The 16608-nt window shown below is 46.5% G+C and overlaps 1 protein-coding gene across 1 annotated transcript in view; it reads left to right on the forward strand.

The window, feature by feature from the left end:
* Window positions 1-16608, forward strand: part of Fer1l5 (fer-1 like family member 5) — a 45205-nt gene that overhangs the window by 11364 nt on the left and 17233 nt on the right. The window contains exons 10-19 of the mRNA XM_004844371.3: window positions 1225-1255; window positions 2226-2341; window positions 2577-2697; window positions 3169-3221; window positions 4702-4770; window positions 7476-7519; window positions 7603-7685; window positions 7762-7856; window positions 8913-9041; window positions 9665-9842. Of these exons, the coding sequence (XP_004844428.2) occupies window positions 1225-1255; window positions 2226-2341; window positions 2577-2697; window positions 3169-3221; window positions 4702-4770; window positions 7476-7519; window positions 7603-7685; window positions 7762-7856; window positions 8913-9041; window positions 9665-9842 (919 nt within the window). The remainder of the gene's footprint in view (window positions 1-1224; window positions 1256-2225; window positions 2342-2576; window positions 2698-3168; window positions 3222-4701; window positions 4771-7475; window positions 7520-7602; window positions 7686-7761; window positions 7857-8912; window positions 9042-9664; window positions 9843-16608) is intronic.

A 16608-nucleotide genomic window follows, 5' to 3' on the forward strand; every position in this document is an offset into this window, starting at 1 on the left:
TTAAGTTGCAGGGTCAGGTATTTTGCCCCAGTGGCCAAAAGCTGACCAACACAGTTCTCTCACCTACTTAGCTGGTATACAAATCTCAGGGGAAGGCTTAATAATCAGCTTTCTGTCACTATGATAAATAGGCAATAACCTTATGAGCGAGAAAGTTTATTTTGGTTCACAGTTCTAGAAGTTTCAGGTCATGATCATTGGCCTGGTTACTTTGTGTTGTTTTTCAAATTTCTATATTTATGAATACATGTTTGCAGTACATAATGATTAGTGGGGAGTTGGTACCTGTACATAACACATCGTAATTCTTTTTGCATCCCCTTCTCTTTCCCTCCCCTGCTTCCCCCTTCCCTCCATCTCTTGGTCCCTTTCTCATTTGCAAAAGATCTATCTCCCTTCTTCCTATTATCTATCTTTTATTTTGCTCTTTATAATTTAGGTTTTTCATATAAGAGAAACCATACAACATTTAAGCTTATATATTTAATTTCTTTCACTTAACATCATGGTGGTCTCAAGATGCATCCATTTTCCTACAAATGACTCAAATTTATTCTCCTTTATGGATGAGTAGTACTCTGTTGTGTGTAAATACCACACTTTCTTTATCCATTCATCTGTCTATGGACATATAGGCTACTTCCAAGATTTAGCTATTATGAATTGTGCTGCTTTAAACATGGGTAAGCATGGGTCACTGTATATGATGTCTTTAACTCTTTCAGGAAGATATCTAGAAGGGGAATAGGTGGGTCCAATGGAATTTCTAGCTTTAGTTCTTTGAGGAATCTCCATGCTGATCTCGATAGTGGTTGCGCTAGTTTACATTCTCATCAACAGTGTAGGAGGGGTCCTTTCTCCCCACAGCCTTACCAGCATTGTTATTATTATTTGATGATGGCTATTCTTTCTGGAGTAAGATGGAATCTCAGTACTGTTTTGACTTGCATTTCTCTGGTTAGCCTGGTTACTTAGGTCCTGTGGTGTTACATCGTAGTGGGGACATGTGGCAGGCCAAAGCTACTCGCTTCGTGACAAGGAAGCAAAGGGGAGAAAGGGGAGGGACAGGGCCTGAGATCCCCACTGAGGGCACAGCCCCAGTGACCTGAAACCACCTCCTGGATCCCCTCCTCCCTGCAGCACTAGTGGGGCCAAGCCTTCCCTCAGGGGCCTGAGATCCAGGTACAGCAGGGCTCTGACGCTCGCCCACCCTTGTCTTTGCAGACAGACATCGGGTTTGTCTACCATTCTCCAGGTAGGTAATGGTGGCTGCAAATATGTGCAAGAAAAATCAAATCAGGGTCAGACCAACTCAGCATCTCTAGAAAATGGGGGAGAGTATTGTGGGGTATGAGTTATTTTCTGTATTGATCATATTTTCTTGTACTCTATGGTATTTTTATCTTACTATAATAATAGCATCTTTCTCTAGAAAGTTCAAGGCACCCCTTTGAGTTGAATGCTAACCTTTTATTCCAACCTTTGGTTGGATTTCTATTTTTTCAACCCAGAATTGAGAGAATGAGGTTGTTCCTAACATCTTTAATTGACAGCTAATAATGGTACATGTTTAAGGGGGTACAGAGTGACAGTTCAATACATGTATACAATGTGACAATCAGAGCAAGCTAGTTGGTATCACTATCACCTCAAATATTTATCATTTCTTTGTGTCAGTATTAAAAATCCTTTCCACTAGCTATTTTGAAATAGACAATGATCATCAACCTGCCTGAGGCAGGAAGATCGAAAATTTCAGTCCTGTCTGGGAAATTTAGTGAGACCTGACTCCAAATAAAAATAAATAAATAAACAAATCAAGGGCTGGGGAATGTAGCTCAATGCTAGAGGACCTCAGGGTTCAATCACTACTACCAAGGTGAGGAAGGGAAGGAAGCATAGTTAGGTTACTGTGAAATAGAACATTGGAGGTTTGTTCCCTTCCCTCCTCTCAGCTGTATCACTGACCCATTACCCATCTTCTCAGCTGCTTCTCAGGGTGGCCAGAGGGGCTCTCTTTCCCAGAGGCAACACTTGGCAGCTTTGTGAGCGTATGATCATTGTCTACCTGGAGAAGTGACCATTGTTTCCCTGTGCTACCAAAGGGAACCAGCACATAGGAGACATGTGTCCCTCCCTGTCTGCCCCAGAAACAGAAATGAAGTGGCTTAGGGGAGAGCAGTGGAGGCCAGGGGCTGGTCTCCCACAACACTCTGCTTCTCCAGGCCACACCCTTCTGAGGAAATGGCTGGGCCTTTGCCAGCCAAATGCACCCAGCAGTGGGGTGAGAGGCTACCTGAAAGTCACCATCTGTGCCCTTGGTGTGGGAGACCAGGCCCTGGTGAGTCTGTCTCCTAAGCCCCATGACATTTCCAAGTCCGGCTGGCTGCTACCTGGGGCACCCCTGGGCCCTCAAAGTGGCCATTCACCTGCAAATCCTTCCCTTTGTCCACGATGCCACAACAGGGTTGGCCCACTCTCCCCAAACCAAGTGGGAGGTTGGGGACACAGAGTGGGTAGCCTTGGCTGTGACAGCCCCATGACCCTGAGCCTACCCAGCTCTCTGGTCTCTCCAGGTGGATCAAAAGCTGCCCTATAGGGCCGACATGGACATCGAGGTCTTCAAGTCCACGGCTGTCCCGACGACCATGGCTTACCTGCAGCTCTTCATCTACTGTGCAGAGGACCTGCTCCTCGGTTAGAGTCGGGGAGCAGAGCGGGGGCACCCCAGGTCCTCATGGGGCTCCCTCATCCCTCTGACACTAACCTAAGATTTGGGCCGGGGAACAGATGACATTGAGCTCCACCACGAATGACACAGGCCCCGTGGCCTCCCTTTCAGTGGTGCCTTTGATCCCATGTGTGGACCCGAGGGTCCCATGACCATCCCATGGCCCCACCCTGGGCCATTGCGAGGGTGACACGCAGAAGGGCAGAATGGTAACGAAGACACCCCTGCCCAGGGGACCCACACTGGGTCTTGGGAGAGGGTTTGAAGCTGCTGTGTCACTTTGCATTTCCTCCTTAAAAAGTGATGCTGCTTGGGCTGGGAATGTAGCTCAGTGGTGCCGCACCTCCCTTGAAAGTGCAAGATCCTGAATTTGACTTCTGGTACCAAAAAAAAAAGAGATGCTGGTGTCTCAGAAGTCCCTGCATTTCTCTTCACAGGGAGGAACCAGTCAGTGAGTCTGGTGTTGGAAGTGGAACTAATCGGGGAAAAGGTATGTGGAGAAAGGGTTGGAGACCCAGGCAATAACCCCCTAGATGCAGTGTGAAGGAAGTGTGTGCTGCAGGGAAGGACCTCGAAGTCATGTCCCAACTCAGCCACCCAGGGGAAGGGCGGCTTCTGGGCCTGAAGCTCTGTGGAGAGGTCAGGTCGAATATTCCTGATTCTCAGCATCTGGCAGGGAGAAGGTGCTCACCCGGACCCAAACATCCAGCTAGATGGGGAGTAATGGGCAAATGAAACAGCATGCCAACAAAAGAACAACACTGAGGCCCAGGGTGGTGGTCCCAGAGTAGTCCCAGTGCTCTGGAAGGCTGAGGCAGGAAGATTGCTGCCTTTGCAGTGAGTTTGAGGCCAGCCTGGGCAAATTAGCAAGACCTTGTCTCAAAATAAAAAATAGCCAGGCATGGTTAGGGAGACCCTGTCTCAAGAAACCAAAATATAAAATAAAATAATAAAGGGGTTGGGTTGTAGCTCAGATTGAAAGCCCCAGTTCAATCCCCGTTACTGCAAAAAACAAACAACAAAAAAACCCCAAAACATGCAAAACAAAAATATTGAAACCATTACCAACCCCTCTGGCCTCAGTTTCCTCATCTAGAAAGTAAAAATTCCCAGCAAGAGAATTGGTGACATTCCATAAACTTCTATGAATACAGAGTAGCATTTTCCAAAGTGTGCTGGTGAATGTTACATGCAATAAAGGGTCCGGCACTCAAATCTGGGGAACAGCTTTGTGTCAGATTCACAAATCATCATTTCTATTCTGCTTGGGGAGGGGCTATTAATGTCCACCCTTTCAAGGGAGAAGTACCAAGAATCCATGGACTTATTTATTTATTCATTTATTTATTTATTATTGGTTTTTTGAGACAGTCTCGTTATGTACTCAGGGTGGCCTTGAACTTGCAGGGATCCTCTGCCTCAGCCTCCTAAGTGCTGGGAAGGTAGGCATCTATCACCACACCCAGCTCACTCAGTCTATTAAAAACAAAATCAATTGATGGTTTTTAAATGGGAGTGCTGCTGCCATGATGTGGTTTTGATCATTTTTCTGTTGGGAGCTCAAAATTTACCTAAAAAAATCTATGTGCACTCATATAATAAAGTCAGCAGTCCTATCTGTATCCACTTGAAAGTGAAAGGGCTGGCAGTGGAACTCAGGGGTGGGGAGCTTGCCCAGCAGGTGTGAGGCCCTGGGTTCCCTCTGGAGTGCCACACAAAAGAAGTTGGAGCTGGGCTGGGGAATGTAGCTCAGTGCCTGGCAAGAGCAAGGTCCTGAGTTCAATTCCTGGTACTGGAAAAAAAAAAAAAAAAAGAAGTTGGAGCTGATGAGAAATTGTCCAAGAGAAACTTGAGGCCTGGGATTAGCCCTGTTGCCTGGGTGGTCTGCCCTTGGCTGGGTAGGCCAGGGCTGGCAGGCCAAGGTGGCTAAACGGACAGCCTGTCACTGACCTGGCTTTGGGTGTTCTCAGCTCAGGACAAATGTGCGACCCCAAACTGACAACCCGATATGGAACCAGATCCTGACCTTCCAGATCCAGGTATGGCTGCCCGTGCCGCCTGCCGATGGTAGTGTCTGCAGTGGAGATGGGAGGTGGGGCCGGACATCTCTGCCTGTGGGCAGTCCAAGGAGACCCTGGGACTTCCGAAGAACCCTATTCTTATTTATCCAGTACCAAGCAGTGAGTGGACCACAGGCCTAGGCTTTCCAGAGAATTTAAACATGCTTGTTCACTCACATTAAAAAAGAAAACACATCACTCTCAAGACTTGTTCAAAGCTGAGCTTGGCGGTACACACCTGGAATCCCAGAACTTTGAGAGGCTGAGGTAGGAGGATCACAAGTTCAAGCCCAGCCTGGACAATTTAGTGAGTTAGTAAGACCCTGTTTCAAAATGAAAAAGGGCTGGAGATGTAGCTCAGTGTGAAGGCCCTGGATTCAATCCCCAGTACTGCCAAAAAAAAAACAACCCTTTAAATTCTCTCATTTTAAAATGCCTCATCTTGTGGGCAGTGTGTTCTGGAGACAACTGGATGCCATGTGGATGCTGTAGAGGTGCTCAGGGCATGGTCACTGCTCTGGGCTGTACGTGGCACAAAGCTGTTTGTTCCTCTGCTGACTGGCTCCAAGATGCTCTTCTCTGAGGTTCCCTACTCAACAGCCACAGGGGTGACTGTTGTCTTGAAGCCTTAATGACCCTGTGACTACATGCCAGGCTTCTGGCTATGTGGAAATGAGGATAAATCATTTTGAGAGACAGCTAAAGCTCTGTCAAGTAAAAATGCACAGAACTCTGGGTAACAGCAGCCCAGCTCCCCAGGGGGTTTTGTTTTCTTTACCTCACGTGTATGATATGAATCCAACTCCCTTCTCTGCACTCCCTCCTGCTGCTTCTAGAAGCTTTGCCAGTCAGCCCACTGGTGAGGCATCATTTAGAACCGTTCCTCATATGCCTCACCTCCTTGAAGGATTTGATAGACATTTTTTCCCAGTACTGGTGATTGACCCTGGGGCCTTTGCACTGAGCCACATTCCTGCCCTCCCTTCTTGAGACAGGATTTCACTAAGTCACTAAATTGCAGGCTGGGCTCAAACTTGCAATCCTCTTGCCTCAGCCTTCTAGAGCACTAGGATTACAGGCCTGTGCTACCATGTACCTAGCTTGATTTTATAGGTTCTTAAAGTAGGAAGAGATCTCAGAGGTAGCCGAATCCCTCCATCACTTTTGCTGGGCTCCCTGCCACCTTTTCCTGGCTGTGACAAGGACCGATGACCCAGGCCCTCAGATGCCATGTGGATGCTGTGGACTTAGCAAGGTCTCCATACACCCCTGGACCTTACTCTTCTCCCCCCACATATGATCCCCAGAACTGGGGTCATTTGGGTGCAGGCCCATGCCAGTGGCCCATCCAGGATCCCAGAGCAGGAGGGGACAGTGTGCTAGAGTCAAGGCAAGGAGCCTGGGAAGGTTAGGAGACTGAACAGGTAGAGGAAAAGGCAGCTCTACCATGAGTTTGATCAAGACCCAGATGTCATGTGGTGCACATCTCTCCCCTGAGTCTGGGCCACAGCCTCCCTCTTCCTGAGCAGGTGCCCAGCCTGAAGCTGCTCTCCAAATCCTCTCTCAGCCCAGTCACCAGGGCAGCTGGAGGCAGATGAGAAGGGTGAGGACCTGGGAGGTTCCAGCCACCCCAGCTCCAGGGACTCGGGGTCCTACTTGTGTCTCAAGCCCAGCACCTCTGCTGTGCATATGGGTGGGCCCTCACTTGTGCATTAACAACCAAGGGAACAACAAAGTGGGGACTCAGAAGCTGGGGCTCATATCCTGACTCCACCATTTACTATGTGACCTTGAGCAGGTCTCTGGACCTCACCCCCATTTGCATGGAGGGACCCATCACAGCCCTCACTGGATTAGGGAGTGGCTGGTAAGACCTCTGAGGCACCTACCCCTGCATGCAGTATGAGAATTTTAGGAACTCAACCTCTTCGTGCCTCAGTTTCCCCAATGAGAATGAGCACCTCATCAGTGGGGGAGTCTTGGCATTTCACTCAGTTGCTGTATGGGCTGGGGGACAACAGAAACCCTGCCAGAGTTGAAGCTATTATTATTTACCCTTTGCTGTTCAGAAAGCTGATGGCCTGTGCCATCAGGATTTGATGAGTGTGTTTAGGACTGAGAAGGGCTATGGGGACCATAATCCTGGATCAGTCCACAGGCAGGGTGGGCCGAGGTCTCTCAGGCCCTGCTGCTTTAACAGCAAGAACATAAGGGTTAGGGATGTGGCCCAGCAGTAGAGCTTGGCAGGCCTGAGGTCCTGAGTTCCACAGCCCGAGTCAAAGTAAAATCAAATACAGGCATAAGAATACAAAATGATAAATGAACACAGTCCCAGCCCTTGCAGGGGCCCCTAAAGCTAAAGCCCCGTGAGCTCCATGGGAAATCCAGCTCACCTGTGATTAAAGATAACTGAGCCAGGCTGCAGACCCAGGACTCCCCCACCGCTCTTAACATCTCTGAGAGAAGCCAGGTGTGGGGGTGCATGTCTGTAACCCCAGTACTCTGGGAAGCTGAGGCAGGAGGATCGCATGTTTGATCTTTGGGACTTAGAGAGACCCTGTCTCCAAATTAAAAGAGGGCTAGGCATGTAGCTCAGCACACAACCCCTGAGTTCAGTCCCCAGCACTGGAAAACGAGGGGCCCTCCCCTCCACATGTGCTCACGAGCTCTTCCTGCCCCCGCAGCTGCCCTGCCTCTCCAGCTACATCAAGTTCCGAGCCCTGGACTGGTGAGCCACTGGGCGAGACCCAGAGCGGTGCAGGGGAGTGGACACCAGGGCTGCCAGCTCAGCCTGCTGCACTCTCTCCACAGTTCCAGGAGTGACTGCTGGGCTGAGATCGGCACTGCCAGCCTGTCGCTGGGCCACATCTCCTCCTCCGGGGAGGAGATCGGAGGCAAGCATCCCTACCCCCACCCACCCCCGCATGCAGCCCTGGCCCACCCTCCTCTCAAGCTCTGCTCTCCTTGCAGGCCACTTCTTGGGCTTCCTGCCCTGCTTTGGTCCCAGTTTCCTGCCCCTCCATGGGGGTCCCAAGGCCCCGCTCAGGATCCAGGAAGAAGGCACTGTAAGCTTTACCACCACTTTAGAGACACTGGCCAGTAGAGAGCACCAGGGCCTGGGAGTTCCTGGGGGGCTCAGTCCTGGCTTCTGCCTGCTGGAGCCAGAGCCAGAGCCGGGTGTATCTGGGGCACAAGCAGGGCCGAGGAAGGAACAGAGCAAGGGCCATGGGGCCCTGTGGTAAGAGTTCTGCAAGAGGAAAAGATGTAGCCCAGGTAAACACGGAAAAGCATGAGGTTATTCAAAACAGGTGAGAAGAGCCTGGTGTGGTGGCACACGCTATAATCCCAGCACTCAGGATGCTGAGGCAGGAAAATCTCTGTGAGTTCAAGGCCAGCCTGTCTCAAAAAACAGGTGATGAATGCCAGAAACCCAACCTGAGTTGGGAAAGGAAAAGGGAAGGAGGCTGGGAAAGACCGTGAGGAAGGCCTGTAGGAGGCTCTTTTCCTCACTCCCTCTCTCCTTTTCCACCCTTAATTCTGCCTTCCCTCATTCTCTCCTGCTTGCCTCAGTCTGAATCCAGAGGCGTCCTACTAAACGACATCTCCAGCCCTTTTTCAGATTTTTAAATTTTCAAACAAGTTCTTGCTAAATCGCTAAATTGCCCAGGCTGCCTGGTTTTGAACTTGTGATCCTCCTGTTTCATCCTCTTGTTATACTGGAATCCAAGCGCTGCCATGCCTTGGTTTAGGCAGGCATTCTGGTTGGTCTCCTTAGGTCATGTGTGCTCTCTTTGGACCAATCCCTGTCACCAAGGAGCTGGGGCACACCCTGATTGACCAGGCTGGGAGCACATGCTGTGATTATCACAGTGCCTGCTAACTTCTGAGCATTTGCCTGGTGCAAGGTCCCTCAAGTTGGCTGGCTGTTGGAAGGCAGGACAAGAGTGCTGGATGCTAAGGGGCAAAGGAGAGGTTGGGCCCAGAGATTTCCTGGTATGGCTGTGTCTGGGATCTGGAGGTCCCCCCCACACCCCACAGCCTCCTCTTTGCTGTGGGAGTTTCCAGGCAGAATCATCTGCTTTCTTCCCTTTTCTCTCCATTGTTCTCTTTGTTGCTCCCAGAGTGTTCCTGATGCTATTAGGGATGGTTTATCTTACCGAGGCCGAGTCCTCCTGGAGTTAATCACCCAAATCAAGTCCCATCAACACACTATGATAAAGGATCTCTCCCAGGAAGTGGCCAGAATTGAGGTAAGCATGGGAAAGAGGTAACCGCTCCTCCCTGGCCCCACATGAATAGACTGGAGAGGAGTAAGTTGAGATTACCGGGTCAGGGGAAATGTGGATACAGTCTCCTTGGAGGAGAGCTTAAGGAAGGAGTCAGATCCTAGGGGCACTGTAGAAACAAAACAGTCGGAGCCACTGGCCAACAGGAAGTAGGAAGGAGGCTGACTCCCCCAAGGTCTCGTCCCTTTGCTGCCTCTGGGGATGAGGTGGCCAGGGATGGCAGACACCAAGCTGGGCTCCCTGGAGGAGGAGCAGGTGCAGGGGTGATGATGGATCCCATCTCTGGTATGTCCTTGTGAGACACCCTCCAAGCCTAGCCTAGGGAGCTGCTAAGCATAGGGTCATCAATCTGCCAGGTAGGTGGAGTGGAAAGAAGGGACCTAGCCCAACAGGGCACCGAAGTCTAAGAGGCATGCAGAGGAGGAGTCTGCAGAGAGGAGGGGGAAGAAGAGCGGTCAGCAATCTTGAACCCTACAAGGAAGCAGAGGGGGCTTTTGAGAGAACAGGGCATCTCCTCACCTCCCTACCTCGGTAGAACATTGTCATCCCTTGGTTTATGCCCTGGGCCATGGGGGATGTTGTTCTAGAAACACCAGAACCGCCAAAAGTATGGGCTATGTGTCATCTTCCTCTCCTGTACCATGATGCCCAACTTTAAAGACCTGATCCAGTTTGAGGTCAGCATCGGCCACTATGGAAACAAGATGGACCTGAATTACAAGCCTCTGGTGTCCACCACTCAGTACAGCCCGGTGATATATGATGGTGATTGTCAAATTCAAGTCCTTCTTCCCATGACTTTCCACATCACTACTTCCCTGACCCCATTTCTCCTGTTCCCCTGAACCTCCCAGCCAGCCAGTTGCCGCCCACTCTCCCTTCATCCATCTACTCATGTACACATCCTTCAGCCCTTCAGCTCCAAGCCATCCAACATCTTAAACACCCAACCAAACACCTATCCCCTCACTCATCCGATGGAGATTTGTTGGGCACCTATATCAGGCACTGTAGAGTAGCACAGTCCCGGGGCCAGCAGCATCACCTGCATGCTTGTTAGAAATGCAGATTCTTGTTGTGTGTGAGAGCATACAGCTATATTCCCAGCTATTCAGGAGGCTGAGGCAGGAGGATTTCAATTTTCAGGACAGCCTAGGCAATTTAGTGAGATTCTGTCTCAATAAATTTTTTTTTGGTACTGGGGATTGAACTCTCAGGACCTTGCACTTGTGAGGCAGGCAGTAGAACCACTGATCTAAATCCCAGGCCCTCAATAAAAATTTTTCAAAAGGAGTGTAGCTCAGTGGTATAGCACTTGCCTAACATGCATGAGACCCTGGGTTCAATCTCTAGTACCACAAAAAGTAGCTGGCCATGGTAGAGCATGCCTGTAATTCCAGCACTTGGGAGGCTGAGCCAGGAGGATCATCATGAGTTTGAGGCCACCCTAGGCTACATAGTGAGTTCAAGGCCAGCCTGAACTACATAGTGAGACCCCGTCTCAAAATTTAAAAAAAAAAAGAAGAAATGCAGACTGGACCCCACACCACACCTATAGAATCAGATAACCTGGAGATGGAGCCTCAGAAACTGTATTTTAACAAAACCGTGATTTGAGTACATACTAAAATTTGAGACCCACTGCCACAGAGCAATACTGTCTCCCTTTTATCTTTGTCAGCCTCACCTATCACCCACTGAGAGCCTTTCTGTGCACCCCACTTCTTGGCCTGTTACTTAAACAAAAGCTTTGTTGAGACATAATTCACATGCCATACCATTTGCCCATTTGAAGCATACAACCCTGTGGATTTTAGCATATTCACAGCATTGAGCATCCATCACCACAATCATATTTAGAATATCTGCTTCAACCCAAAAAGAAACCCCAGGCCCATTACTGCTCACTCCCCACTTCTCCCTCACCTCCAAACACTAGTCTGTGCATTTCGTGTTCATGGGTCATACGATATATGGTCCTTTGTGCCTGGTTTCTTTCTTTCTTTTTTTTTTGGTACCGGGGATTGAACTCGGGTACTTGCGCTTGCACAGCAGGTGGTGAAACCACTGAGCTAAATCCCTGGCCCTTGGTTTCTTTCTTTTAGCTTAAGTTTCTTCTTGGTTTTTATATTATGATATGTGCACACAAAAGTATGAAAATATCTTTACAGTTTTAAAAAGAATGGGTTCCCATGAACTCACCACCCAGCTCAGAAAATAGAAAATTGTCAGTGTCTGAAAAGGTCCCTGTTTGGCCTTCTGAGATCCATTTGCCCCAAAATAATCATGGTCTTGTCCCTTGTGTTTATCATCCTTTGCTTTATTTTAATCTTTACCCCTAACTTATGGAACATTTTATGTAAGTGGACTCTTAATCTTATTCATCTGCAAACTTAAATCTTTTGCTCAACATTACATTTTTATACGGGTTTATTTTCACTTGTGTATATATTCTGCCGTATGATTATACCACAAATTATGTGGTATATGTAGACACTGAGGTTGTATCTCTTTTTGCTAGTATAATAATTTTGTTATAAACAGTCTTGTACACGTCTCCTGGTCATAAGTGCAAGGCTTCCTCTAAATTATATACCTGGGAGTGGAAGAGAATCTCAAGACAAAGGTGATTATTCCAAATTACACTCTCATCAGAATGGTATGAGAATTCCTGTGATGCTGCTCTCTCACCAGGACTTGTTGCCTAGCCTTTTAATTTTTGCCAATCTAGTGAATGTGAAATAGTGTCTTACTGGGCCTTAATTTGCTTTTGCCTGATTATAAATGAGGGCTGAGCCTCTTCTCATATGGATGCAGGCATTTGTTTATCTGTTAAAAAAAAAACCCGAAACAACCTTGTCTATGTCTTTTATCCATTATTTCATTTGGCTGTATTTTTCTTCCTGATTTGTACATTAAATCTCTTGCCAGATCTGTATAATCATGAACTCACGACCCCATGTAAAATATAGCGAATTGAACATTCTTGTACCTTTCTTTGGTGAATGGACTGTTTACTGAGTTTGCCTTTTTATAGTGAATTGCAGGCATTCTTTTATATTTTGGATATAGGTCCTTTGCTAATATTTTCCAATCTGTGGCTTGGTTTTTCAGTTTCTAAACAGTGTCTTTTGAAGATCACAGATTTCTAATTTTGATAAAGTTCAATTTGTTGATTTTATTTTCATTTATGGCTAGTACATTACGTGGTCCAAAAAATAATTGCATTAGATCATGCCCTAAGATCATGAAGCTGTTGTCCTGTGTTTATTCTACAAGCTTTATAGTTTTAGCCTCTTTGTTTAGGGTTATATCTAATTTGACTTTTTTTTTATAAATCATATGAAGGAGGAATTGAGGTTCTCTTTTTTCTACATACATATCCGATTCATCATTATTTGCTGAAAAATACTGTTCATTCCCACATTGAATTAGTTTGACACCTTCGTTGAAAATCAATTAACCATATATTATTGTCTCTTTCTAGAATGTCTATTCTGTTTCATTAATTTATTTCTCTATCCTTATGCCAATATCACTCATATAAATAGTACTGTTAATACACAGTGGAGTTATAACAGTAAAATTGCACATATACCTTATGTTATCTTTGTTATACATTGCACTTTTTTCTTTTTTGGGGAACAGTACTAGGAATAGAACCTAGGGTCTTACACATGCTAACAAATACTATACCACTGAGGTATACTTTGACCCTTTTATAAAAAATTTTTTTCTGGACTGGGAATTTGTCTCAGTGGCACCATGCCTGCCTCCTAAGTGCAAGGTTGTGAGTTCCATCCCTGGTACCAAAAAAAATGTTTTTCAGATAAGTTCTCACTAAGTCTAGGCTGGTCTCTGGCCTGTGCTCCTCCTGCCTCAGCCAGCTATCTGGCCAACAGGCATGTGCCAACATGCCCAACCTTCTACAGATTTTGTTTAGGATTTTTGCATCTGTGTTGATGAGTAAAATCTCTTTTTATTAGTAAGTAATTCACTTAGCAGTATAATTTACATATCATAAAATGTACATACCCTAAAAATTAAAAATTTATATGCCTTAAAATTCACTAGTTTTAGCTTGGTGTAATGACACATGCCTGTAACCCTTGTACTCTGGGAGATGGGGGCAGAATTGCAAGTTCAAGCCCAGCCTGGGCAATTTAGTGACTTAGTAAGACCCTCTCTCAAAATTTAAAAAATAGTAAGGGTGTGGAATGTGGCCTAGTGTGAAGATTCAATCCCCAGTATCCCCCCCCACACACACAAATGTTTGTTTCCTGTGAGATTTGGACAGTCACCACCATGCCCAGATTTAGAATATTTCCATTGTCCCAAGAGATCCCTTAGTGCTATTTGTAGTGGTTCCCCAGGCCCACACAACTCCTAATCTATTGCTCTGTGAGTTTATTTTTCTGGGTATTTCATATAAATGAAATCATACCATGTATAGTCTTTGCATTGCCTTTTTACACTTGGCATAATGTTTTTGAGGTTTATGTATGGTGTAGCATGCAGCAATACTTCATTCCATTTTATCATCAAATAGCTGGACTGGGAATATAGCTCAGAGGTAGAGCTGTTTACCTAGCATGCCCAGGGCCTTGGGTTCAAACCCAAGTTCTGCAAAACAAGAAAGAAGAAATATATCCTGTCATATAAATGTAGCAATCCCCAGAGATGGACATCATTTCTACTTCTTTGGTATTAGGAATAGCGCTGCTATGAACTTTCAGGTACAAGTCTTTGTGTGAATATGCACTTTCATTTATCTTGGGTAAATATGTAGATGTGGAATGGTTTTGCAAGAAACTGCCAAACTTTTCTAAAGTGGTTGCACCTTTTTATATTTCCCCAGCAATATAAGATGATTTCAGTTTCTTATATCCACATCAATATTTATCACCCGTCTTTTCTACTACATTTACTATAGTGGCCATGTAGTGATATTTCATTGTGGTTTTAATTTCTATTTCCTAATATCTAAAGATACTGAGCATCTTTTCGTGTGCTTAACCATCTATCTTCTTTGATGATGGGCCTGTTCAAATCTATTGTCCATTTTTTAATTTATCTTTTAGTTTATCTTACTGAGTTGTAAGGGTTGGTTATATAATCTGGATACAAGTTTTTCATCAGATGTATGATTTTCTAATTTTCTTTATAATGATTTCTAATGGCTTGTCTTTATTTTCTTAATGGTGTTTTTTTTTTGGTTTTTTTTTTGGTACCAGGGATCAAACTCGGGACCTTGAGCTTGTGAGGCAGGTGCCGGAACCACTGAGCTAACTCCCTGGCCCTTGGTGTTTTTTGTTTTTGAGACAAGGTCTTTCTATGTTGCCCAGGCTGGCCTTGAACTCATGGTGATCCTCCTGCCTCCTGAGTGCTAGGATTACAAGTGTGTGCCACCATGCCTGGCCTTAATCATGTCCTTTGAAGTACACATGCTCTATTTTTAATTTGAATCAAATCCAATTTTTTCTTTTATGGTGTCATATCTAAGAACTCTTTGCCTAACCTAAGGTCATGAAGATTTTTCTCCTATATATATATATATATATTTTTGGTACCGGGAATCGAACTCGGGACCTTTCGCTTGTGAGGCAGGTGGCGGCACCACTGAACTAAGTGCCCGGCCCAACTCCTATATTTTCTTATAAAAGTTTTATAGGTGGGCCGGGGATTTAGCTCAGTGGTTCCAGTGCTTTCCTCGAAAGCGGAAGGTCCCGAGTTTGATCCCCGGTACCAAAAAAAAAAAGAATTTTATAGGTTTAATTGTTAACAGTTAGCTCTATGATTCATTTTGAATTAATCTGTATGTGGCTATCTGATTGTTCAGGCACCATTTATTTAAAAAAACAAAAATAACAACAAACTACCTATATTTCCCCATGCGAGTTGTCTTTAATTATATGTTAAAATACTTATTCTGCTCTGTTATCTAGTTTTCCAGAGGCTCCATTTATGGGTTTAATGATTCTCCTTGGTTTTCCTTTATGTCTGGGATTTTCTCCCTGGTCCTTTTTGGACTCTTCCGGCTTTCTTTGGGTGACTTTTCTTCTTCCTGCCCTCCTTCCTGTCCTCTGCAGACCATCTGCAAGGGCTGATCGTTGAGCTCCTCATATCTTCTGCACTGTTGCTTTTGTCTTTCCTCCCTGGCTGGCAGGCTCTGGGCTCTTGTTTCCGCCTGTCCCTCAGGGGTGCTTTCACTGGCCCTGTCTGTGACCCCTGCGCCCTGTGCTCTGCTGTGCTTCCTGCTGTCACGCTGTCACCACCATCCTCTTCAGGGCCTCTGTGGCCTGGCAGCCACAGGTCTCCTGCAGCAGCCAGAGTTGCTTTTGGCAGCCCAGATGTGTATCCTGAGTCTGCACACGATGACATCGTCTCCATCTGCTGGAAACGGACTTCTTTTCCTTCTCTGTGTTGCTTTTGAAAGCAATCCAAGGGCAGAAGAGGAAAACTGCATCTCGCAGCCCGAGCTCATGCTGAGAACCGCAGTCATGAGTCTCCTCTTATTTATTCTCCTGACAATTCACTCAGTACCAGAGTCCAGACCTGGTGCCTTCTGACAATTCTGGGCAGTTCTGATTTTTCACTTTGCTTTTCCTTTTCTCTTATGTCCGACATCTGCAGCCCTTTTCTAATTTTGTGACAGCTAAGTCACTAAGTTGCCCAGGCTGGGCTCGAACTTGCTGAGGTAGTGGCTGTGATGTCCTCCTGCCTCAGCCTCCCAGAGTATTGGGATGACAGGTGTGCACCACCTCGCCCAGCTGTCCTTCATTTTAAAATCTCTCCTCCACCTTGCTTGTCTTGTGGTCTCTCAGCCATATTCTGGGTATTCCCAGATCTCAGCACTGTCGAAGGCCAGATAACTGTTTGACTTAAAATGGCCCAGCAGCTCTCTTCCCTTCCCCACTTGGCTCACCCCCACAGCACGTGCAAGACTGTACGTACTGATTGTCTGCTTTGCTTTTACTATTTTTTTTACTTCTTACATAAACACTTAATTCAAGGACAACACATCTATGGAAAAGTACCCAAGCATGGCGTCCAGCACACTGCATAATTATCCAAAGCAAACCCACCCCTTCAGACCCTGAAAGACCAGGGGCCCTGTGCTCTGCCCCCAGCCCACCCAGGGCAGCTGTTCTCCTCGCCTGCCTCTTGTCATTGCTGTTTAGTCTCACATGAAGGAAACCATGTAGTATGGATCCTTTGGCACCTAGCTTCTTTGCCCATCAGCTCACTAGTGAAAATCTCACAGATCTACTCAGTGTCAGGCAGAGCTACCGCTCATGCCCATTGCTACATAGCACTGTGTCCTGGGAATGTGGAGAGGCCCTCCCTACAGCCTAGTCCATACATGTAGCTGACCTGAGGCCAAAACTACTCAAAAACAATTCCATCAGAGCCAGATGTGGCATACACACCTGTAATCCCAGCACTCTGGGAGTCTGAGGCAGGAGGATCACAAGTTTGAGCCCAGCCTGACCAATATAATGACTGTCAAACACAAAAAATGGGCTGTGGA

This window comes from Heterocephalus glaber, unplaced genomic scaffold (genome assembly GCF_053883595.1).
Source record: "Heterocephalus glaber isolate CG9 unplaced genomic scaffold, H.glaber_assembly_v1.0 deba00000470, whole genome shotgun sequence".
Classification (NCBI taxonomy): domain Eukaryota; kingdom Metazoa; phylum Chordata; class Mammalia; order Rodentia; family Bathyergidae; genus Heterocephalus; species Heterocephalus glaber.